Source organism: Sinohyriopsis cumingii, chromosome 11, assembly GCF_028554795.1.
Source record: "Sinohyriopsis cumingii isolate HCF-2022 chromosome 11, ASM2855479v2, whole genome shotgun sequence".
Lineage (NCBI taxonomy): Eukaryota > Metazoa > Mollusca > Bivalvia > Unionida > Unionidae > Sinohyriopsis > Sinohyriopsis cumingii.
This window is the reverse complement of record NC_142971.1, coordinates 60,976,758-60,999,626: the sequence shown is the minus strand read 5'-3', so window position 1 is coordinate 60,999,626 and position 22,869 is coordinate 60,976,758. Positions and strand designations below refer to the sequence as shown.

At 36.2% G+C, this 22,869-nt stretch overlaps 1 protein-coding gene across 4 annotated transcripts in view; it reads left to right on the top strand.

The window, feature by feature from the left end:
• LOC149788544 (uncharacterized) overlaps positions 1–22,869 on the top strand; it is a 176,941-nt gene that overhangs the window by 94,553 nt on the left and 59,519 nt on the right. For all 4 annotated transcript variants that reach the window (XM_089974571.1, XM_089974569.1, XM_089974570.1 and 1 more), the window contains exon 4: positions 16,802–16,874. In XM_089974571.1, coding sequence (XP_089830697.1) covers positions 16,802–16,874 — 73 coding nt within the window. The remainder of the gene's footprint in view (positions 1–16,801; positions 16,875–22,869) is intronic.

The following is a 22,869-nucleotide window of genomic DNA, read 5'->3' as shown; positions in this document are numbered from 1 at the left end:
GCGAAGAAAAATAATTCCATGTACACAAAACCACAACTACATAACTATGTGTTGAACTGTCAATAGTGTATGTGATCACTGCTGATGCACCTGATGTTTCCAGTAGTTGTGATGCTGCTCAGAAATGGAAGAATATGTCAGTGTTATTTATTTTGTTTTGATCACTTCAGTCAGCTATAAAAAAAAAGTGGAAGAACTTGTCAATGGTTTCTCTCTAGCTTGGTTCCCATCTCAGTTACAAAATGGAATAATGTGTCAATGGTTTCTGTCTAGTTTGGATCCCATTTCACCTAAAAAATTGGAACAATGTGTCAATGGTTTCTCTCTAGCTTGGATCCCATCTCAGTTACAAAATGGATGGAATAATATGTCAATGGTTTCCGTCTAGTTTGGATCCTATCTCACCTAAAAAACTGGAACAATGTGTCAATTGGTTTCTATCCCACCTCAGCTTGTTGTGATGTTTATATTTATATTTATCTGGGTGGTTCAGTCTGGGAGTCCATGATGCTGGATTGCTCTGTCAGGGAGATTGGGAAATCCATGATGTGGGTGACTTTCTCTGGGTGATCAGAGTGACCATCATGCTGGGTGACTGTCTGGGAGATCATAGTGACCATCATGCTGGGTGACTGTCTGGGAGATCCTAGTGACCATCATGCTGGGTGACTGTCTGGGAGATCAAGTCGATAAGGTGTTCTTTGGCTGACAAGATAAAAAAGGAATCACCTTAGGTGTAAGCACGATTCATTTTTTTATCATGATTTTGTTGGAGCATTTTCTAATAGTTTGGTGTTGAAGATACATGATTGGTGTTTGTCTAAACATTGATACGGTTTATTGTTTGATAGTGTGCATACATAATTATGCATCTGGACAGTTTACAAGTATTAAAGACAAAGATTTTCCTAGTCATGTTGGATTTAGTGGGCATAGCCATTTAAAGTTTCATCTCTGCATGCTTTGCCTGAAATTTTGAAATAATTTGTAAAACTTAAACATATGGATTCCAGAATTGGAATTGCTGTGGTAACCAAGGTGGCTTGCACCATGGACCAGTTTCAGACCATAATTCATGTTTTTTTCTCTCATTTTTACACATATTTTTACAGGAACCAAACATTAAATTCAATTTTGTTAGTCTTGGTATATTCTCTTTATGCTAGATAAGATTTCCTTGACTTCTCATAAAATAACCAAGGTGATATTCAGGTTTTCAGATTTCCTTGACTTCTCATTAACTAATCAAGGTCATATTCATGTTTTGAGATTTCCTTGACATCTCATAAACTAACCAAGGTCATATTCATATTTTGAGATTTCCTTGACTTCTCATAAAATAACTAAGGTGATATTCAGCTTTTGAGATTTCCTTGACTACTCATAAACTAATGAAGGTCATATTCATGTTTTGAGATTTCCTTGACTTCTCATAAACTAACCAAGGTGATTTTCAAGATTTGAGATTTCCTTGACTTCTCATAAACTAACCAAGGTGATATTACAAGTATTTCATGAATGAGTATCAGCATAAATAGAAAATGGAGAAAACTTTTTTGCTTTTTTGAAAAAATTGTCTAAATGAGTTTGTTAAATATATCTTAATGCAAACAATGTATATTTTTTAAATACAATTTACTTTTTAGTCTTCACAATACCTGGTATATAGAAACCGTATGGTTTTTATTTTCAGAAATACCTAATTTGCAGTGCAAGGAAATATAGGAAAGTTGTTATCCACAAAATTTCCGTAGCTTTAGTATTATAGTTAATTTAAAGCAATGTTTAAGATAAGCATCTCTTAAAAGTGAGTTACAGAAATACATGTATTTCTTTGATTATTTGTTAATATTTGATGTTTTTATAATATTTTAATTCATCAGTACTTTTTAGGTCAGAATGTTATTTATTTCGAATCCAGTTTGTAGTCTTTCTTCCAGTCCAATGTTGTTAATATTATTATTATTATTATTATTATTATTATTATTATTATTTCTATTCAGTGGCATTGTATTCATCCAGTCCAGTGTAATTTTATCCATATAGCCAAGTGTCCTCTTATTCATCCAGTCAAATGTCATCTTATTCAACCAGTCAACTGTCATCTTATTCAACCAGTCCAGTTTCTTCTTATGCATCCAGACCAGTGTTGTCTTATTCATCATGTTTTATGCCTTCTTATTCATCCAGTCCAGTGTAATATGATTCATCCAGTTAATTGTCTACCATTAATTGAGTCTGATGTCTTATTATTCACTGAGTCTGTTGTCTTCTTATTCATTGAGTCTGTTGTCTTTTTATTCATTGAGTATGTTGTCTTCTTATTCATCCAATCAAATTTATAATTCAATCAGTCCAGTGTATTCTTATTCATCCAGTCCATTGTCTTATTCATCCAGTCCAATTTCTAATTCAAGTCCATTGTCTTATTCATCCAGTCCATTGTCTTATTAATCCAGTCCAATGTCTTATTCATCCAGTCCATTGTCATATTCATCCAGTCCATTATCTTATTCATCCAGTCCAAAGTCTTATTCATCCAGTCCATTCTCTTTTTCAGACAGCCCAGTTTCTAATTCAACCAGTCAATTGTTTTATTCATCCAGTCCATTGTCTTACTCAGACAATCCTTTGTCTTATTCATCCAGTCCAATGTCTTTTTCAGACAGTCCAATTTCTAATTCAACCAGTCAATTGTCTTATTCATCCAGTCCGATGTCTTATTTATCTAGTCCATTGTCTTACTCAGACAGTCCATTGTCTTATTCATCCAGTCCAATGTCTTATTCATCCAGTCCAGTGTCTTATTCAGACAGTCCAATTTCTAATTCAACCAGTCAATTGTCTTATTCATCCAGTCCATTGTCTTATTCATCCAGTCTATTGTCTTATTCAGCCAGTCCAATTTCTAATTCAACCAGTCCTATGTCTTATTTTAGATGCATCTTTTAATCATCCCTTAAAAGCATTATTTACATAACTCAAATGGTTCACAATATATGACAGAATAGATTTTATAAGGCAGTTTTTTATATAAATGTCTACATGGAACTGCACCAGAGTATCTTCAGAACTTATTCAGGACTTTTTCAACACAATACCAGTTGAGATCAATATCACATGGAAACCTTTCAGCACCAAAACCAAAACCAGAGCAATTTAAAAAGAGCTGCCAATACTCTGGTACAGTTCTGTGGAACAAGCTTCCACTACATGTAAAATCTGCTGAAAATATTAGAGTATTTAAGAAGAGATATCATGAGTATGTATGTGTTTCTAATAGATAATGGAATTTAGTATTTTATTACTAAACATGTTAAAATAAACAGTAATTATTGCTATCTTCATATAATGTGCATTGTTATACTCTCCTTAAGAGGGCCTCAAGGGAGAATAGTCCTTCAGTAATGAGTCACCCTCTATAAATAAAGCATTATTATTATTATTATTAGTAGTAGTAGTAGTAGTATTCATCCAGTCCATTGTCTTATTCATCCAGTCCAATTTTAAATTCAACCAATCCAATGTTTTATTCATCCTGTCCAATTTCTAATTCAGCCAGTCCCACTGTTTTCTTATATCCAGTCCATTGTCTTCTTATATAACCATTGCAGCGTCTTATTCATCCAGTCCAGTGTTTTTTTGTACATCCAGTACAGTATCTTTTCATTCAGTCAGTCCAGTGTCAGTGTATTCATCTAGTCCAGTGTTGTATTCCTCCAGTCCAGTGTCTTCTTATTCCTCCAGTCCAGTGTCTTCTTATTCATCCAGTCCAGCAGTGCAGTTTCTTATTCCTCCAGTCCAGTGTCTTCTTATTCCTCCAATGCAGTGTCTTATTCCTCCAGTCCAGTGCAGTTTCTTATTCCTCAAGTCCAGTATTCCTCAAGTCCAGTGTTTTATTCCTCCAGTCCAGTGTCTTCTTATTCCTCCAGTGCAGTGTCTTATTCCTCCAGTCCAGTGCAGTTTCTTATTCCTCCAGTCCAGTGTCTTATTCCTCCAGTGCAGTGTCTTCTTATTCCTCCAGTCCAGTGTCTTATTCCTCCAGTGCAGTCTTCTTATTCCTCCAGTCCAGTGTCTTATTCCTCCAGTGCAGTGTCTTCTTATTCCTCCAGTCCAGTGTCTTATTCCTCCAGTGCAGTCTTCTTATTCCTCCAGTCCAGTGTCTTATTCCTCCAGTGCAGTGTCTTCTTATTCCTCCAGTCCAGTGTCTTATTCCTCCAGTGCAGTCTTCTTATTCCTCCAGTCCAGTGTCTTATTCCTCCAGTGCAGTCTTCTTATTCCTCCAGTCCAGTGTCTTCTTATTCCTCGAGTCCAGTGTCTTATTCCTCTAGTCCAGTGCAGTTTCTTATTCCTCCAGTGCAGTGTCTTCTTATTCCTCCAGTCCAGTGTCTTATTCCTCTAGTCCAGTGTCTTCTTATTCCTCCAGTCCAGTGTCTTCTTATTCCTTCAGTCCAGTGTCTTCTTATTCCTTCAGTCCAGTGTCTTCTAATTCCTCCAATGCAGTGTCTTCTTATAACTCCAGTCCAGTGTCTTATTCCAGTGCAGTGTCTTCTTATTCCTCCAGTCCAGTGTCTTATTCCTCCAGTGCGGTGTCTTATTCCTCCAGTCCAGTGTCTTCTTATTCCTCCAGTGCAGTGTATTATTCCTCCAGTCTAGTGCAGTTTCTTATTCTTCCAGTGCAGTGTATTATTCCTCCAGTCCAGTCCAGTTTCTTATTCCTCCAGTGCAGTGTATTATTCCTCCAATCCATTATCTTCTTATTCTACCTGCACAATATTTAAAAAAGATGAGGCAGTTAACATAACAATGAAGAGTTCACTGTTTTTCAATAAATAGTTAAAAATGGAATGAAAAACATATTTGAATCATCTGTTAATATTTATCTTAGGTGTGAAGTTCATCCTAAAATTTGTGTAGATCAGTTATTTCATGTGGTGGAGTGTTGTGTATATTTTGCAGCATCATCTTTGTGTCATTTACATGTATGAAGTTGTATAACTATTGGATAACAGAAGAGGCATGCCAACTACAGGGGACCTGATTTCTCTTGGTTCCTAGATGAAATCTCCTCTAGCACCATTTGAAATCAGTTTTCCTGCTTGGCTTTTCAGCTGAGCTCACCATCCTAATGGCCCATGAAGAAATAAATTAGCTACAGTATAACTTGAATTATTGATCAGCTGCTCATAGTAGTGGTCAATAAAAGAAGTGGACTTTGTTCATTAATGTATCAACATTGCTTTAGAGTGCCATTGATTTTTGTTTTATTCCTGTCAATGAGAGATAATTACTTGGAGGAACTTTTTATCTGTGGACATGTTGAAATATACAAGTCCCAGAAATAATCATGAACAACATAGACTTTGATCAACTATAACATGATACCAGTATTTGGAAGTAAATGATGAATGAGTATGCTCTCCTGATAATCCCGCAAATTGTGTTATGCAGTATTTCATACACAAAATAAAACAACGGTCAGTCCAATAAATTTACCATATAGTAATGGGTTGGGGGCTTATTTTCAGACAGAGATTCAGAGAAAGATATTCTTTATAAGTATTTGCCATAATTAAAATGACAAAGAATGTGTACAGAAGTTCTGTCACACAATACTTCTCTTCCTATGGCCACACATTCAGTGATGAAACACTTGTTGCAACTGCTCACCACCCCAACTGGAGTTACGAAGCCAGGAAAGAAAATGAATCTTACTGGATATGCCACCTTAGAACATTGAAACCATGTGGTTTAAACCAAGAAGACTAGAAAAAGACAGCCATGCACAGATAAAATCATCTTTTTGCAACTGGCACATTTTCGCTTAAATAATTCTCTACATTTCTTTATTAGTCACCCAATAACCTATAATTAATATTTTAACAGATAAATATCCAGGATACATAAATTTACATAAAATGACAAATGTTAATTTCTTGGTCAATACAAAATATTTTTCAGCTTGAGCATCAAGTTGAAGTAAACCAGTTGAAGCATAAAAAAGAATTCAAGCTATTATTCATGTAGAAATAGTCATGCAAAGTTTTGTAATCTCAGTGATCTTTCTGGGTTTTTTTTGTTTGTATTTGCCTTTGAAAGAGACTCGATTAGTGTAGAAATCACTCAGGCTAGTTAGAAGCTAGTTTTGCACTGTTCATTGTCAGTTTATTGCATTTATCTTAATCAATCCCTGACACATATGATCCCTTGCTGGATCCAGTGCACTTGAAAAGACTGTTATTTGCCATTTGCCATATAATTTGTATTCTTTATATATATATATATATATATATATATATATATATATATATATATATATATATATATATATATATATATATATATATATATATATATATATATATATATATATATACATACATACATACATACGTCTTTCTTTCTGTGTGTCCTGGCTGCAAAACAAGAGGTAGTGAGTTTGAAACTTCTGGTGGCATCCCAGTTTTTGTGATTTTTTAAAATACTTTTTTCTTCTTTTTTTTCTTTAAACTGTATTTTCAACTTGCTCATCTCCTTTTTTTTTAAATTTCTTGTTTTACTTTTTCTTTTTATGTTGAAACTTTCTTTTATTACTCCCATCCTAGGATGGGTTATTAATACTGACAGGTATTTCATTCACACTGGAAGAGAGTGTGTTGTTCATTGTGCATAGATTCCCTTTTCAGACTTGATAAATTGAGGCATTCACATGTAAAAAGTAATTCAAATATAGATTATACGTTCATGTTAAAAGTATATAATTTAGTAATGCCTGTAACTTTAGTTTAGATTAGTATTCACTATTGAGCTGTTGTTTGTTTTTAGTTGTGTAGGAAAAAAGTAAAGGTTTTAAGAAAGAGAATGATTTTCTGGAATGGTTAGGTAATATGTATCTTTGTTTTGCAGTTGGCTGTGTTCAGAAAAATGTTTATCATGTTCTTATTTTCTCAGATAGAGTATAGTCATGTTGTATAGATACTGTACAGTCATGTTTTACAGATACCATACAGTCATGTATAGATACTGTACATTCATGTTGTATACATACTGTACAGTCATGTTGATTACATACTGTATATTCATGTTGTGCACAGTCATTTTGTATAGATACCATACAGCCATTTGGTATAGATACTGTACAGTCATGTTGTATAGATACTGTATAGTCATGTTATACATATACTGTACAGTCATTCTGTATATATACTGTACATTCATGTTGTACAAATACTGTACAGTCATGTTGTACAAATACTGGTGTCATGTTGTACAAATAATTTACAGTCATGTTGTATAGATATTGTACATTTGAGTTGTTTAGATACTGTACTGTTGTGTTGTGTAGATACTGTACAGTCATGTTGTATATATAATGTAAAGCCATGTATAGATATTGTACAGCAATGTTTAGATACTGTATAGCCTTGTTTTACAGATACTGTACAACCATGTTGTACAAATAATGTATAGCCATGTTGTACAGATACACTACAGCCATGTTGTAAAGATACTGTACAGCCATTATATACAGATACAGTACAGCCATGTATAGATACTGTTCAGTCATGTTGTACATGGTACAGCTATGACATATAGATACAGTACAGCCATGTATAAATAATGTACAATCATGTTGTACAGATACAGTACAGCCGTGTTGTACAGATACAGTGCAGCCGTGTGATATTTGAAAATGCACATTGTAGTTGTTAAAATGAAATAGAGAAATTTCAGTATGCTTGCCTACCCTTTAAATCATGGATTTCAATCAAAATGTCAGTGTGATATGTTGATATGATGCTTTTTGTAAATTGAAAATGCACATTGTAGTTGTTAAAATGAAATAGAGAAATTTCAGTATGCTTGTCTACCCTTTAAATCATGGATTTCAATCAAAATGTCAGTGTGATATGTTGATATGATGCTTTTGTAAACTGTTTCTGCATTGGATAGAAGGCAATATTACCTGATATAAACATTCCCTTTTTCAATCATAAATGTTTATCTTTTTAAATGTAAAAATAATAATCAGGTTTAGAGGTTTCTGGATAGATTCAGATAGAAGCTTAAGTCTCCCCATGTAAATGAACCCACATCATGGACCCACATCCCATTTTCCAATGTAAATGGACCCACATCCTAATTGCCAATGTAAATGGACCCACATCCCAATTCCCATTGTAAATGGACAAGTGTCTCAGTGCCCAATATAAATGGACCCGCATCTCAATTCCAAATGTAAATGGACCCACATCCCATTTCCAATGTAAATGGACTCACGTTTCAATTCCCCAATGTAAATGGACCCACATCCCATTTCCAATGTAAATGGACCCACATCCCATTTCCAATGTAAATGGACCCGCATCCCATTTCCAATGTAAATGGACTCACGTTTCAATTCCCCAATATAAATGGACCCGCATCTCTATTCCAAATGTAAATGGACCCATATCCATTTTCCAGTGTAAATGGACTCACGTTCCAATTCCCCAATGTAAATGGACCCACCTCCCATTTCCAATGTAAATGGACCCACGTTCCATTCCCCAATGTAAATGGACCCACATCCCATTTCCAATGTAAATGGACCCACGTTCCATTCCCCAATGTAAATGGATCTAATTCCCAATGTAAATGGACCCACATCCCAATTCCCAGTATAAATGGACCCACATACCAATTCCCAGTATAAATGGACCCACATCCCATTTCCCAGTATAAATGGACTCACATACCAATTCCCCAATGTAAATGGACCCACATTCCAATTACCAGTATAAATGGACCTGCATTCCAATACAGAATATTTCAAAATTATGCTGAATTCTTAACTTTTGCAACTCTTTTTTTAAGCATGACCTAATTTTATTCTTAATTGCTGTAAATGATTGGCCCATATCCTTTCCCCAAAATTGATAGGCTCATATCCCATTCCCAGTGATTGCCCCATGTACCATTCCCAATGATTGGCCCATATCCCATTCCCAAAAATGATTGGCCCATATCCCATTCCCAATGACTGGCTCATATCCCATTCCCAGTGATTGCCATATATCTCATTCCCAGTCTCTGTAGATCATCCAGGTGGTTTGTCAGACATATTATGGTTATTATTTCTTGATGAAGTTATATTACTTATGAAAATTACTAGCCATGGTGTTTGATTGGGATATCAAGAATACTTTGATACCTATACAGAAAGATTGTGCTTGAAACAAAAGTCAGTTAACCCATCACCATATGTCACTCAACCTCACACATTTGCAGATATCTGTAGACTCACCCCCACCCTGTAGTATTACCTGGCAAAGGTGTGAGGGATTACATAAATAAAGGTACATGACTTATTGGACTTTTGTTACATGTACATCCCCTGGTGACTGCTATTTGAATTCAGATGGTTATAACTTGAACATTTTTCAAGTAATTTTCATGTCATGTTCAGTATATACTAAAAAAATCACAATGAAACTAGATGCTGCTTATAAGTTTAGTCCAAACTACACAGATCCAGATCTGCAGTTACATAATGCCCTGGCAAAACTGTGTCTGTAAAGTTTATAAGGAGTGAAAAAAACAACACATCCTTATCTACTAGCCATTATCTGATGGCAAATCAGGGTCTATCTTGTTTGCAGTTGAACCTAACTTTTAAGTGAGTATACACGGTAATTATTTTATATGCAATGCTGAGTCATCCTGATTCTCTGATTAAGGGTCTATTTACATTTACAGTGAATTCAGTATTTTCTGGGGTAAATTTGTAGTTTTGAACAAAAATAGAATTAATAACATTAGTACCACATCAAATCACAGTGTTTATGGAGTATCAAAAATGCCTTTCCTGCAATATCCATTTCATATAATATCTATTAAAATAAAGATTAAAGTAGATCCATAAAATTTTATTTCTGGATAATTTTTAATGTCTTTTTTCTCCTCGTAACAATAGACAAGAAAAAATCATCCATATAGCTACTTACAGACTGACTGAATTAGCTGTGTATTTCAAGTACTTTCATTCTAGTTATAAATTATTTATAGAAAAGTTTCCTAGCAAGAAACATGGCATAAATAATGCAGTGATAAGCATCTGTGGCCAATCAACATGGATGATTTATTATGAAGGGATATACAGTGTATACTAATGCCCATAGAGGCATTAGATACAAATGCAAATGCATAAAAATATATATTTTCTGTAAATATTAACATTTATTTTACTCTCTGAGAGTATCAATACTGTAATTTACCATTATTCATGGGGTATCATTTTTTTTTATAGATTTCTAATTAACACACAAATTTAAAGACCTAATGAATGATGGTCTGTATGACTCTTTAATCACAACAGTGGTCTATATGACTCCTTAATCACATCAATGGTCTGTGTGACTCCTTAATCACAACAATGGTCTATATGACTCCTTAATCACAACAGTGGTCTTTATGACTTCTTAATCACAACAGTGGTCTATATGACTCTTTAATTACAACAGTGGTCTGTATGACTCCTTAATCACAGCAATGGTCTATATGACTCTTTAATCACAACAATGGTTTGTATGACTCTTTAATCCCAACAATGGTCTATATGACTCCTTAATCACAACAGTGGTCTATATGACTCCTTAATCACAAAAGTTGTCTATATTACTCCTTAATCACAACAGTGGTCTATATGACTCCTTAATCACAACAGTGGTCTATATTACTCTTTAATCACAGCAGTGGTCTATATGACTCATTAATCACAACCATGGTCTATATGACTCTTTAATTACAACAATGATCTATACAACTCTTTAACCACGACAATTGTCTGTATGACTCAAAGGTCTCAGTGGTCTGTATGACTCATTAACCACAAGAAAGGTCTCAATGGTCTATATGATTCCTTAACCACAGTCAGTCTATATGACTCCTTAATCACAACAACCATCTGTACAATTCCTTAATCACAGCAGAGGTCTATATGACTCCTTAACCACAGCAGTCGTCTAGATGACTTCTTCTCCATAGCAATGGTCTGTATTGCTCCTTCACCCAAAAAATTGATACCCATCAAAGGAAATTATTTCAAAGCATTGTGTAACAGGTGTAGAACCCAAAGAATGTTTTGCAGAACATGTTGACTCGGCATTGTGAGGATGTAAACAGATGGTATGTCACCAGGTCATGGGTAAGATCTCTGGGATCCTAATGCTTTGGCATCAAGTAAACAGTGAGAAATTGTCTGTCCATATATCTGTCCATTATCACATCTTATAAACCAGTTGTGTAAATTCATGAAATTTGGTAGCATTCACAAGAGGAATATTATTATACCATCCATGCTCAGTTGTTTGTCAGGTCCACTTGCAAACAATATAACTCAGATTTGCCATGACATTATCAGCAGGATCTCATTTTTTTGTTCTACAGATTAGTCCAAAACAAAGTGTGTAGATCCAGATCTGCTTATGTATTATGCAATATCAAATCCATATCTTTGCAGATTAGTCCAAAACAAAGCATGTAGATCCAGATCTGCTTGTGTATTATGCAATATCAAATCCATATCTTTGCAGCTTGTGGTTAGGTTTGACTTATAAGTGACTCTATACTTTATACTTCATCTGCTGAGATCACTAGGTCAAGGTCAAATTTCAAAAAGATTTTGAACCAATTTTTCATTAGTATTTATAGCAGGAAACCATGTCAAGGATTATGGGTAAATGGGGATGTGAATGGGTGGGTTGTTGGGAGGGATGGTTATAGAATATAATAAAAAGGCATGAGAATTTTACTTGGCAAGCAATGAAAGTAGTTCTGCTTATGGTTTTTCATAGTCCAGGAGAGGATCCAGGAATTTGTCTAGGGGTTCTATTTGGAGATGGGGCTTGTCGATTGCACCTCCTCCCCCACACTCCACAGACCCATCTAAATCTGTCACCGTCTTTACTTCAGCTGTGTCTGGTTGCTTAATATTTTATACTCTTGTCAAATTAGTACAAGGATTATCAATTTACATTTAGATAATGAGTCATGATATGTTAGATTGCAACTATAAAGCAAATTGTAGAACTTGAAATTCTAAACATGTACAAATTGAGTCACTTGAAATGTTGCATTGGGCAAAGAGAACAGGTATTTAGACAGCTCTTTTGAAATGACTATTGTTAACTTATCGCACACATGTTCAGGTATGATGTAAAGATAGATAGATGTGTACATAAATACTGAAGTAACTAAGAACTATCCTAGGACAAGACAATTAAATATGGGTAGCAGTCATTGTTCTTTATGCCGCATTGTGAACTTATTATTTAAATTTTTCAAGGTCGAGTGGCTATAACTGTACAGACGTTACTTAGTTATACCAGATACCAGGGGGTAAACAATTGAAAAAACAAAGCACTGGAGTCTCAGATATGTGCAGAAAGTATAAGTTTCCCAACTACATAGAAATTTTCAGTTGAGTTTTCTTTGGCAGAAGAATGGTAGGTATTTTGCATGTAATCTTTTAATCTTAGAGAGTGATTTTTGAACTTCAAATAAGGGTAGACAAGGATACATTACTTGACCAGGAGTGTACCTTTGTTTCTGGAGAAGTGAGCTGTAATTAAAACTCATTCTTGACAGCACATTCTTCTTTAACAACAGGGATCCACTGCAGCAACCAAAAAAAGATTCCATTGGGGGACTCTATCTGGAATTCATTTGTCTGTTGCTTTTGCCTACTGATATGGGGGAAAAAATCAATGTTGCTGTTGAAACCATTTTGTTGTCAGTATTGTTGGTACATGCATTGAAAAGAAATCATCCAGAAAGCTGTGCTTCATTTGCTTGTGTATTAACACTCAAAGCTGTGAACAGCATGAACTCTGATCAGCATGCACCTAATATTTTATGCCATATCCAGGTCTACAGTCAGCAGTTAGCATGTACAAGGGTAAACTCCAGGTGTACAATCAGCTGTTAGTATGTACAGTGTTAAACTCCTGATCTCCAATCAGCTGTTAGTGTGTACATTATACACTGGTAAACTCCAGGCCTACAGTCAGCTGTTAGCATGTACATGTACAAGGGTAAACTCCAAGTCTACAGTCAGCTGTTAGCATGTAAAGAGGGTAAACTCCAGGCCAACAGTCAGCTGTTAGCATGTACATATACAGGGGTAAACTCCAAGTCTAAGTCAGCTGTTAGCATGTACAGGGGTAAACTCCAGGCCTACAGTCAGCTGTTAGCATGTACGTGTACAGGGGTAAACTCCAAGTCTACAGTCAGCTGTTAGCATGTACAGGGGTAAACTCCAGGCCTACAGTCAGCTGTTAGCATGTACATGTACAGGGGTAAACTCCAAGTCTACAGTCAGCTGTTAGCATGTACAGGGGTAAACTCCAGGCCTACAGTCAGCTGTTAGCATGTACATGTACAGGGGTAAACTCCAAGTCCTACAGTCAGCTGTTAGCATGTAAAGAGGGTAAACTCCAGGCCAACAGTCAGCTGTTAGCATGTACGTGTACAGGGGTAAACTCCAAGTCTACAGTCAGCTGTTAGCATGTACAGGGGTAAACTCCAGGCCTACAGTCAGCTGTTAGCATGTACATGTACAGGGGTAAACTCCAAGTCCTACAGTCAGCTGTTAGCATGTAAAGAGGGTAAACTCCAGGCCAACAGTCAGCTGTTAGCATGTACATGTACAGGGGTAAACTCCAAGTCTACAGTCAGATGTTAGCATGTAAAGAGGGTAAACTCCAGGTCTACAGTCAGCTGTTAGCATGTAAAGAGGGTAAACTCCAAGTCTACAGTCAAATTTTAGCATGTACAGGTGTAAACTCCCAAGTCTACAGTCAAATTTTAGCATGTACAGGTGTAAACTCCCAAGTCTACACTCAGCTGTTAGCATGTACAGGGGTAAACTCCAGGGCTACAGTCAGCAGCATGTACAGGGGTAAACTCCTGGCCTACAGTCAGCTGTTAGCTTGTACATTATACAGAGGGTAAACTCCAAGTGTACAGTCAGCTGTGTGTACAGAGGGTAAACTCCAGTTGTACATTCAGCTGTTAGCATGTACATTATACAGAGGGTAAACATAGCAATAGGTTTGGCTCAAAACTATGAATTATTGTTAGTCAAGAATTGTCTTAGTTACAATTATCATTAGTAACAGTTGTCTTTAATATAATTATCATTAATAAATTGTGTCTTTAATAGAATTATCATTAGTCAAAACATGTCTTGAATATACTTATCATTAATAAGTATATATATATATATATATATATATATATATATATATATATATATATATATATATATATATATATATAAAAGACTTGTTTGGGGGGTATTTAGCTTGGTGATAACACAGATTTGCTGCAAATCGCATATATCTTTCAGATTGTGTGGATTTACAGAATTTTTTTTGTAAATTTGCTGATTTTCCTAGTTATTTTGAGATTTACATACTTTGTTAAGTGCTTTTGATTAAATAAGCAAGAAATATTAGATCTTTGTGGCTAGTCTAAAGATTTGAATTTTATACAGATTACAGTTTTCAACTACAGTAAATCATGTTCCATTGAATGTAAAGTTACCGTAAATGTTTTGCAACCACATACTTGTGCTAGTGTTCTTAAAAGTCAGGTATATGTCATGCACTTGTATCCGAGTTTAGAATTTTTAGGGTATTTTGAGAACATTTGTGGATTTTTTTAAATGAAATATAATTTTGGTCACCCTGGCAGTTCAGTTGCATTTAAAATGACATGAAACAAATTTCATGTTAGGAGTCATGCTTTTGATAAAAATTCAAATATTTCAAGGAAATGAGCTTTGAAATAAATGTTTCACAGGTATCTAAAATATGCATGATATTACTTCAAAGTAATATTTGGAAATTTAAAGAATTTCCAAGTTGAGGCCAACACACAGTGTATAAATGCATAACAGTTGGATCCATATGCAAACTGCAAAGACCCGGATCTAATGTGTTGGAAAATTCGAGTCTATTCAGCATGTTAGGACAAACCAGATGAAGAAATAGCATAGACCCTGATCTGCCAGTGCATTATGCTACAGCAGACTTGAGTCTCTGCTTTTTTTGTAGTTGGATGTGACTTGCAAGGGAGTATATACGTTAGATTTAAGATTAACACTATATGGTTCAATACATATAGGATCTTGTGGCACTGAATAAGACGTGTTGCACATACAGAAGCCACCAGGGAAATTTAGCTTCATTTCAAGCAGATTTTCCAGGGAATGTTTAGAAAGGAAGGAAATTCTTCCTCTAAGTAGATTTTCAATTGTTTAGCTTACCTGACCTTATAGTTATGTCAGCATATGGTAAAGATCAATGTTTGGCATGCATTATCCATCAGGCTTAACTGTCCATCATCCATGGTGTGTAGGCTGTGAAGTACCAATACACAGGCTTAACTGTCCATCATTCGTGGTGTGTAACCTGTGAAGTACCAATACACAGGCATAACTGTTCATCATCCATGGTGTGTAGGCTGTGAAGTACCAATACACAGGCTTAACTGTCCATCATTCGTGGTGTGTAACCTGTGAAGTACCAATACACAGGCTTAACTGTCCATCATTCGTGGTGTGTAACCTGTGAAGTACCAATACACAGGCATAACTGTCCATCATCCATGGTGTGTAGGCTGTGAAGTACCAGTACACAGGCTTAACTGTCCATCATCCATGGTGTGTAGGCTGTGAAGTACCAATACACAGGCTTAACTGTCCATCATTCGTGGTGTGTAACCTGTGAAGTACCAATACACAGGCATAACTGTTCATCATTCATGGTGTGTAGGCTGTGAAGTACCAATACACAGGCTTAACTGTCCATCATTCGTGGTGTGTAACCTGAGAAGTACCAATACACAGGCATAACTGTACACAGGCTTAACTGTCCATCATTCGTGGTGTGTAACCTGTGAAGTATCAATACACAGGCTTAATTGTCCATCATTCATGGTGTGTAACCTGTGAAGGACTAAGGTTCTGGCTTAATGCTTATAACTCTTCTGAGACGAGTAATGATGAAAAAGTTTGATGATTTTCATGGTTCTTTTTTCAACAGTATTAAGATATTTTGGTGTATTGTTTAAAAACTGAAGGAGGAGCCCCAAGTGGCCGAATGGCCTAAAGCGCCCACCATTCCGGATCACTGCCATCTCACCTCTGTCTGCATATGTTTGAGTCCAAGGCTCGGTTAGCATGGGTACGTGGGAAAGCCTGCCAGTAGCTTCTCGTGGGTCGGTAGTTCTTCCCTGGGTTTTCCAGGGTTCTACCTCCACCTATCTTGTGCTGAAAAATGGCGTTAAACCCTAGAACAACAACAACAATAAAAACTGAGGGATATTTTTCATCCTCTCTGCAACAATGACATCTCATTTTCAAACATATCATAGGCAAGATATTTCAGTTTCCACGAGTACCATATATAAAGAAATTTCAGCTACATCTCTATTGTGTATGTTACATGTGCAAACAACTTCACCTTACACCTGCCTCATAACTACTATGTCTGTAGAGCCCCGCCTAAGGAAAAACTGCTTCAGGTAGACAAGTAAATTTGGTAGTTTCTTTTTATTACAGACGACCTAATTTGAGTTTTGGACTAATGCGACAATTTTTCTGTTTTTTATTATACACATTTTTATCTTTTTGGAATGCAGTGGTGGTGGGGCATATGTGTTTTGCAAACACATAATGAATCATGAATAATTAAAGAATCTGTATATTCTGACCCTTTTAGACTTTCTCAAAAATAATTTTCAAAATCTTTTTCAGCAAAAAGAGGCAGAAAAAGCTAAAAAATTAGCCCAAGAAAAAGCTTTCCAGCAAATCTGTCGACAGTCACTTGGTGAGTAGACTTTTTAACATTTGATAACAGCACTTTAGTTTAATCATTTCTTTGTGTTTCTAAGGACATGTGTTTGATTTTCTGACCTGTTGTTTGCTAGAGTGTCACCCATTAGTAGTTTCATTTTGGTATCATATATACTTGTTAAGTCAGGCCAAACTGCAAACAGTATAAATCCTGATTGCATAATGCAAACAGTATAAATGCTGATTGCATAATGCAAACAGTATAAACGCTGATTGCATAATGCAAACAGTATAAATGCTGATTGCATAATGCATGCAATATAAACATTGATTGCATAATGCATACAGTATGAATGCTGATTGTATAATGCAAACAGTATAAATGCTGATTGCATAATGCATACAGTATAAACATTGATTGCATAATGCATACAGTATGAATGCTGATTGTATAATGCAAACAGTATAAATGCTGATTGCATAGTGCATACAGTATAAATGTTGATTGCATAATGCAAACAGTATAAATGCCGATTGCATAATGCAAACAGTATAAAAGCTGATTGCATAATGCATACAGGATAAACACTGATTGCATAATGCAAACAGTATAAACACTGATTGCATAATGCATACAGTATAAACATTGATTGCATAATGCACTGGCAGATCAGAGTCTATATTGTTTCTTGTACTGATTACTCCTAACAAACTGCACTGATTCAAACTTAATGGCACATTATTATGATAACAGATCTGGGCCTGCTGGCACATTATTTTGATGTGAGATTTTGCCTGCTGGCACATCATTTTATTGTGTGTGTGCGTGTGTGTCTCTGTGTGTGTGTGTGTGTGTGTGTGTTTTGGATTTTTAATGTAGTTTTAACAATTTTTCAGTCATATCGCTACAATATCTGCAGTGTGGCAGTTTCTAGTGATGTCTAGCAATGGGGCATGATCATGCCACAGACAAGTATATTGATGTCCCACTCAGTCACATTTATCCTGACACCAGTCCTAACCTTGTAATGCTGAGCGCCAAGTGAGGCAGCTGTTAGTACCATTTTTATAAGTCTTTGATATGACTTGGCTGGGGATTGAACCCACGACCTCCCTCATCCGAGGTGGACAGTCTAAACCACGGAGCAGTTTATTTTGATGTGAGATTTAGGCCTGCTGGCACATTATTTTGATGTGAGATCTGGGCCTGCTGGCATATTATTTTGATGTGAGATCTGGGCCTGCTGGCATATTATTTTGATGTGAGATCTGGGACTGCTGGCACATTATTTTGATGTGAGATCTGGGCCTATACAGTTTGCAATTGGGATTGACTTATAAGGGAGTATATTTGTCTTGAAAATCCTCACCTGATTGACCATTATGAATCCTGACATGCCTTTTCTTGTATTACATACTCCTTGTCTCACAATGCAGATTTGGTTCTACACTCTTTTATACATAGTAATTCAGGATGATCGCTTATGACTGTTGAGGTATATAACATTTAAAGAAATTAATATATTTACATATTGGTAGGTCCAAGCAATCTCAAATCACTTAAAAATGTATAGATTAGTGTGTGTTTTCTTGTGCTGCATAGGTAAATATCTATCATCATGTATGGTCATTACTTGGAAAAGTGGGGGAAAAGGTACTGTACCACTTATAACCCATGAAACCGTAGCCACTTGTACACATAAAAGGGTGTCAAATTTGCACAGGTTGAAAACAATAGAATGTGTCGTCAAATACACATAGAAAAGTGTATGCTGGTGAATGAATTTAAAAACCAGTCTGACGTTTGGTGAGAATATTGTTTCATAGACCTAATAATGACATTTATGAATTGTTTTGTCTACACCATTTTAAATGGAGTTGTGGCTCTTGTAGTTCAGCATCGTATTGCTCTAACAATGGGCCATAACTCTGTAAAAATGATGCTGCCTGTGATTAGCAGAGTTCAAGAACTGTTCAGCTTATTCTGATGCTATTTAATATTATTGTGTCATAGACCATGATTTGTATTATACATGTGTTCTCTCACTTACTCCATTTTTACAGAGTTATGGCCCATGTCAGTAAGCTTCATGATTTTAGGTGGTTGTTATTGTCTTGATGATTTTGGATTTCAAGCTTTCCATGGCATCAATTACAGGAGTAATGACCCTTGGAGGCCCATCTTTGGTTTCTATCTCAAACGTTTCTGCTTAGTTTGCATGGAACAAATTGTATTGAACATGACCCCTTGTAATGTGCCCATCACTAATATGTCTAGTTTTGTTGGTAGTGATGGTGGTGAAAGAGTCAACCTTAAAATTTGTTTTAAAGTTTTAGCATATTATATATAGTTGAGACAGCAGTTTTCATTAAAAACTTGTTTATTTAAGGGTATTATTGATACAGCATGCCTAATTATAATGTAATCCTTAAAAATTAGTACTTAATAAAAGAAACCAATTACTTACACATAAAACAATATTTAAAGAAAACCTTAAAGCTTGTTGTAATACGTTTTACTGAGCCAAAGGATATTGCTTGTCACTAACTGGATATATTACAAATTGGTGTTCCATTGACACTGTTAGTTTTGATTTGAAGCATGTAAACATCTGTAATTCTTTTGAGAATTGCTCGTGTTAAATAGTTTTATTCCTCCTCCATTGTGGCCAGCACAGATTGCTACTTGAATCACTGCACATGAAGAATGCCTGTTTTTTACCTTCTTAAGGTACCACATCAAAAGAATATCTGTTTTTTTACCTTCTTAAGGTACCACATCAAAAGAAGTGTTACCTTACATGGCCTGTGCAGTTGCATGAGATTTTATTATTACAGCTGAATTCGATCAATTATTCCAACTTATAATGATAGCATTAGTTGTGATTGTAGCTTGATTCAAATCAGTTTTAAAGGTTGTAGAATGTTTGTTTAATATAGTTAAATACTACTGAGTTGTCAAAATCTAGCACTTTGTTCATATCAGTAAGAGAAGTTTTAAAATTTGCAACCTGGACCTTACAGATTCAAATATTTGTCGCTTAATTGCTACCTTCCATGATGACATGATTTATTCACTTCTAAGATTGACATCTCCAGGAAATAAATACAGGTACTTGGTGTTTTACAGCACAGCAATACAAATAGATTATTTAGATTGATACATACTACAGCTGCAAATCTGAATAGGATTGGAATCCACACCTTTTTGGTCATGCATCTAACACGCTAACCAAAGAGTTACCATTGGCTTCTGAAATTGATAGAGGCATAAATCACCCTATTTTTGGGCTTAATGCATGGATGCAAATGCACAGTACACCATATTTTTTTATCCAGTGCATGGATGCACATGCACAGTACACCCTATTTGTTTGCCCTATGCATCCAGACTTTGGATCTGCGACCAATGCATACTTAACAAGAACAATAAATGTTCCTTCTGCTCCCTGCCAACACAAAACAAAAAGAACAAGATACCAAAAAAACAAAATAATTTTAAACTTTCATAAATCAAACCACTGCCATAGACCTATAGTTACTCCAGTTGAATTGCAGTCACACTTACAGAATCACTACCACAGACCTGTAGTTACTCCAGTTGAATAGCACACTTATAGAACCACTACTACAGACCTATAGTTACTCCAGTTGAATTGCACACTTAGAGAACCACTACCACAGACCTGTAGTTACTCCAGTTGAATAGCAGTCACACTTATAGAACCACTACTACAGACCTAAAGTTACTCCAGTTGAATTGCAGTCACACTTACAGAACCACTACCACAGACCTGTAGTTACTCCAGTTGAATAGCAGTCACACTTATAGAACCACTACCATAGACCTATAGTTACTCCAGTTGAATTGTAGTCACACTTACAGAACCACTACCACAGACCTGTAGTTACTCCAGTTGAATAGCAGTCACACTTATAGAACCACTACCATAGACCTATAGTTACTCCAGTTGAATTGCAGTCACACTTACAGAACCACTACCACAGACCTGTAGTTACTCCAGTTGAATAGCAGTCACACTTATAGAACCACTACCACAGACCTATAGTTACTCCAGTTGAATTGCAGTCACACTTACAGAACCACTACCACAGACCTGTAGTTACTCCAGTTGAATAGCAGTCACACTTTTAGAACCACTACTGCAGACCTAAAGTTACTCCAGTTGAATTGCAGTCACACTTACAGAACCACTACCACAGACCTGTAGTTACTCCAGTTGAATAGCAGTCACACTTATAGAACCACTACCATAGACCTATAGTTACTCCAGTTGAATTGCAGTCACACTTACAGAACCACTACCACAGACCTGTAGTTACTCCAGTTGAATAGCAGTCACACTTATAGAACCACTACCACATACCTATAGTTACTCCAGTTGAATTGCAGTCAGACTTATTGAACCACTACCACAGACCTGTCGTTACTCCAGTTGAATAGCAGTCACACTTATAGAACCACTACCACAGACCTGTAGTTACTCCAGTTGAATAGCAGTCACACTTACAGAACCACTACCACAGACCTGTAGTTACTCCAGTTGAATAGCAGTCACACTTATAGAACCACTACTGCAGACCTAAAGTTACTCCAGTTGAATTGCAGTCACACTTACAGAACCACTACTACAGACCTATAGTTACTCCAGTTGAATTGCACACTTAGAGAACCACTACCACAGACCTATAGTTACTCCAGTTGAATTGCACACTTAGAGAACCACTACCACAGACCTGTAGTTACTCCAGTTGAATAGCAGTCACACTTATAGAACCACTACTACAGACCTATAGTTACTCCAGTTGAATTGCACACTTAGAGAACCACTACCACAGACCTGTCGTTACTCCAGTTGAATAGCAGTCACACTTATAGAACCACTACTACAGACCTAAAGTTACTCCAGTTGAATTGCAGTCACACTTACAGAACCACTACCACAGACCTGTAGTTACTCCAGTTGAATAGCAGTCACACTTATAGAACCACTACCATAGACCTATAGTTACTCCAGTTGAATTGCAGTCACACTTACAGAACCACTACCACAGACCTGTAGTTACTCCAGTTGAATAGCAGTCACACTTATAGAACCACTACTGCAGACCTAAAGTTACTCCAGTTGAATTGCAGTCACACTTACAGAACCACTACCACAGACCTGTAGTTACTCCAGTTGAATAGCAGTCACACTTATAGAACCACTACCATAGACCTATAGTTACTCCAGTTGAATTGCAGTCACACTTACAGAACCACTACCACAGACCTGTAGTTACTCCAGTTGAATAGCAGTCACACTTATAGAACCACTACCACAGACCTATAGTTACTCCAGTTGAATTGCAGTCACACTTACAGAACCACTACCACAGACCTGTAGTTACTCCAGTTGAATAGCAGTCACACTTATAGAACCACTACTGCAGACCTAAAGTTACTCCAGTTGAATTGCAGTCACACTTACAGAACCACTACCACAGACCTGTAGTTACTCCAGTTGAATTGCAGTCAGACTTACTGAACCACTACCACTGACCAATGGTTATTCCAGTTGAATTGCATTCACACTTATTGAACCACTATCACTAACCAATAGTTACTCCAGCTGAATTGCAGACACACTTACAGAAGCACTACCACATATATATAGTTACTCCAGTTGAATTGCAGTCACACTTATTGAACCACTGCCATAGACCTATAGTTACTCCAGTTGAATTGCAGACTTATTGAACCACTACCACAGACCTATAGTTACTCCAGTTGAATTGCAGACTTACTGAACCACTACCACAGACCTATAGTTACTCCAGTTGAATTGCAGTCACACTTATTGAACCACTGCCATATACCTATAGTTACTCCAGTTGAATTGCAGACTTATTGAACCACTACCACAGACCTATAGTTACTCCAGTTGAATTGCAGACTTAATGAACCACTACCACAGACCTATAGTTACTCCAGTTGAATTGCAGACTTATTGAACCACTACCACAGA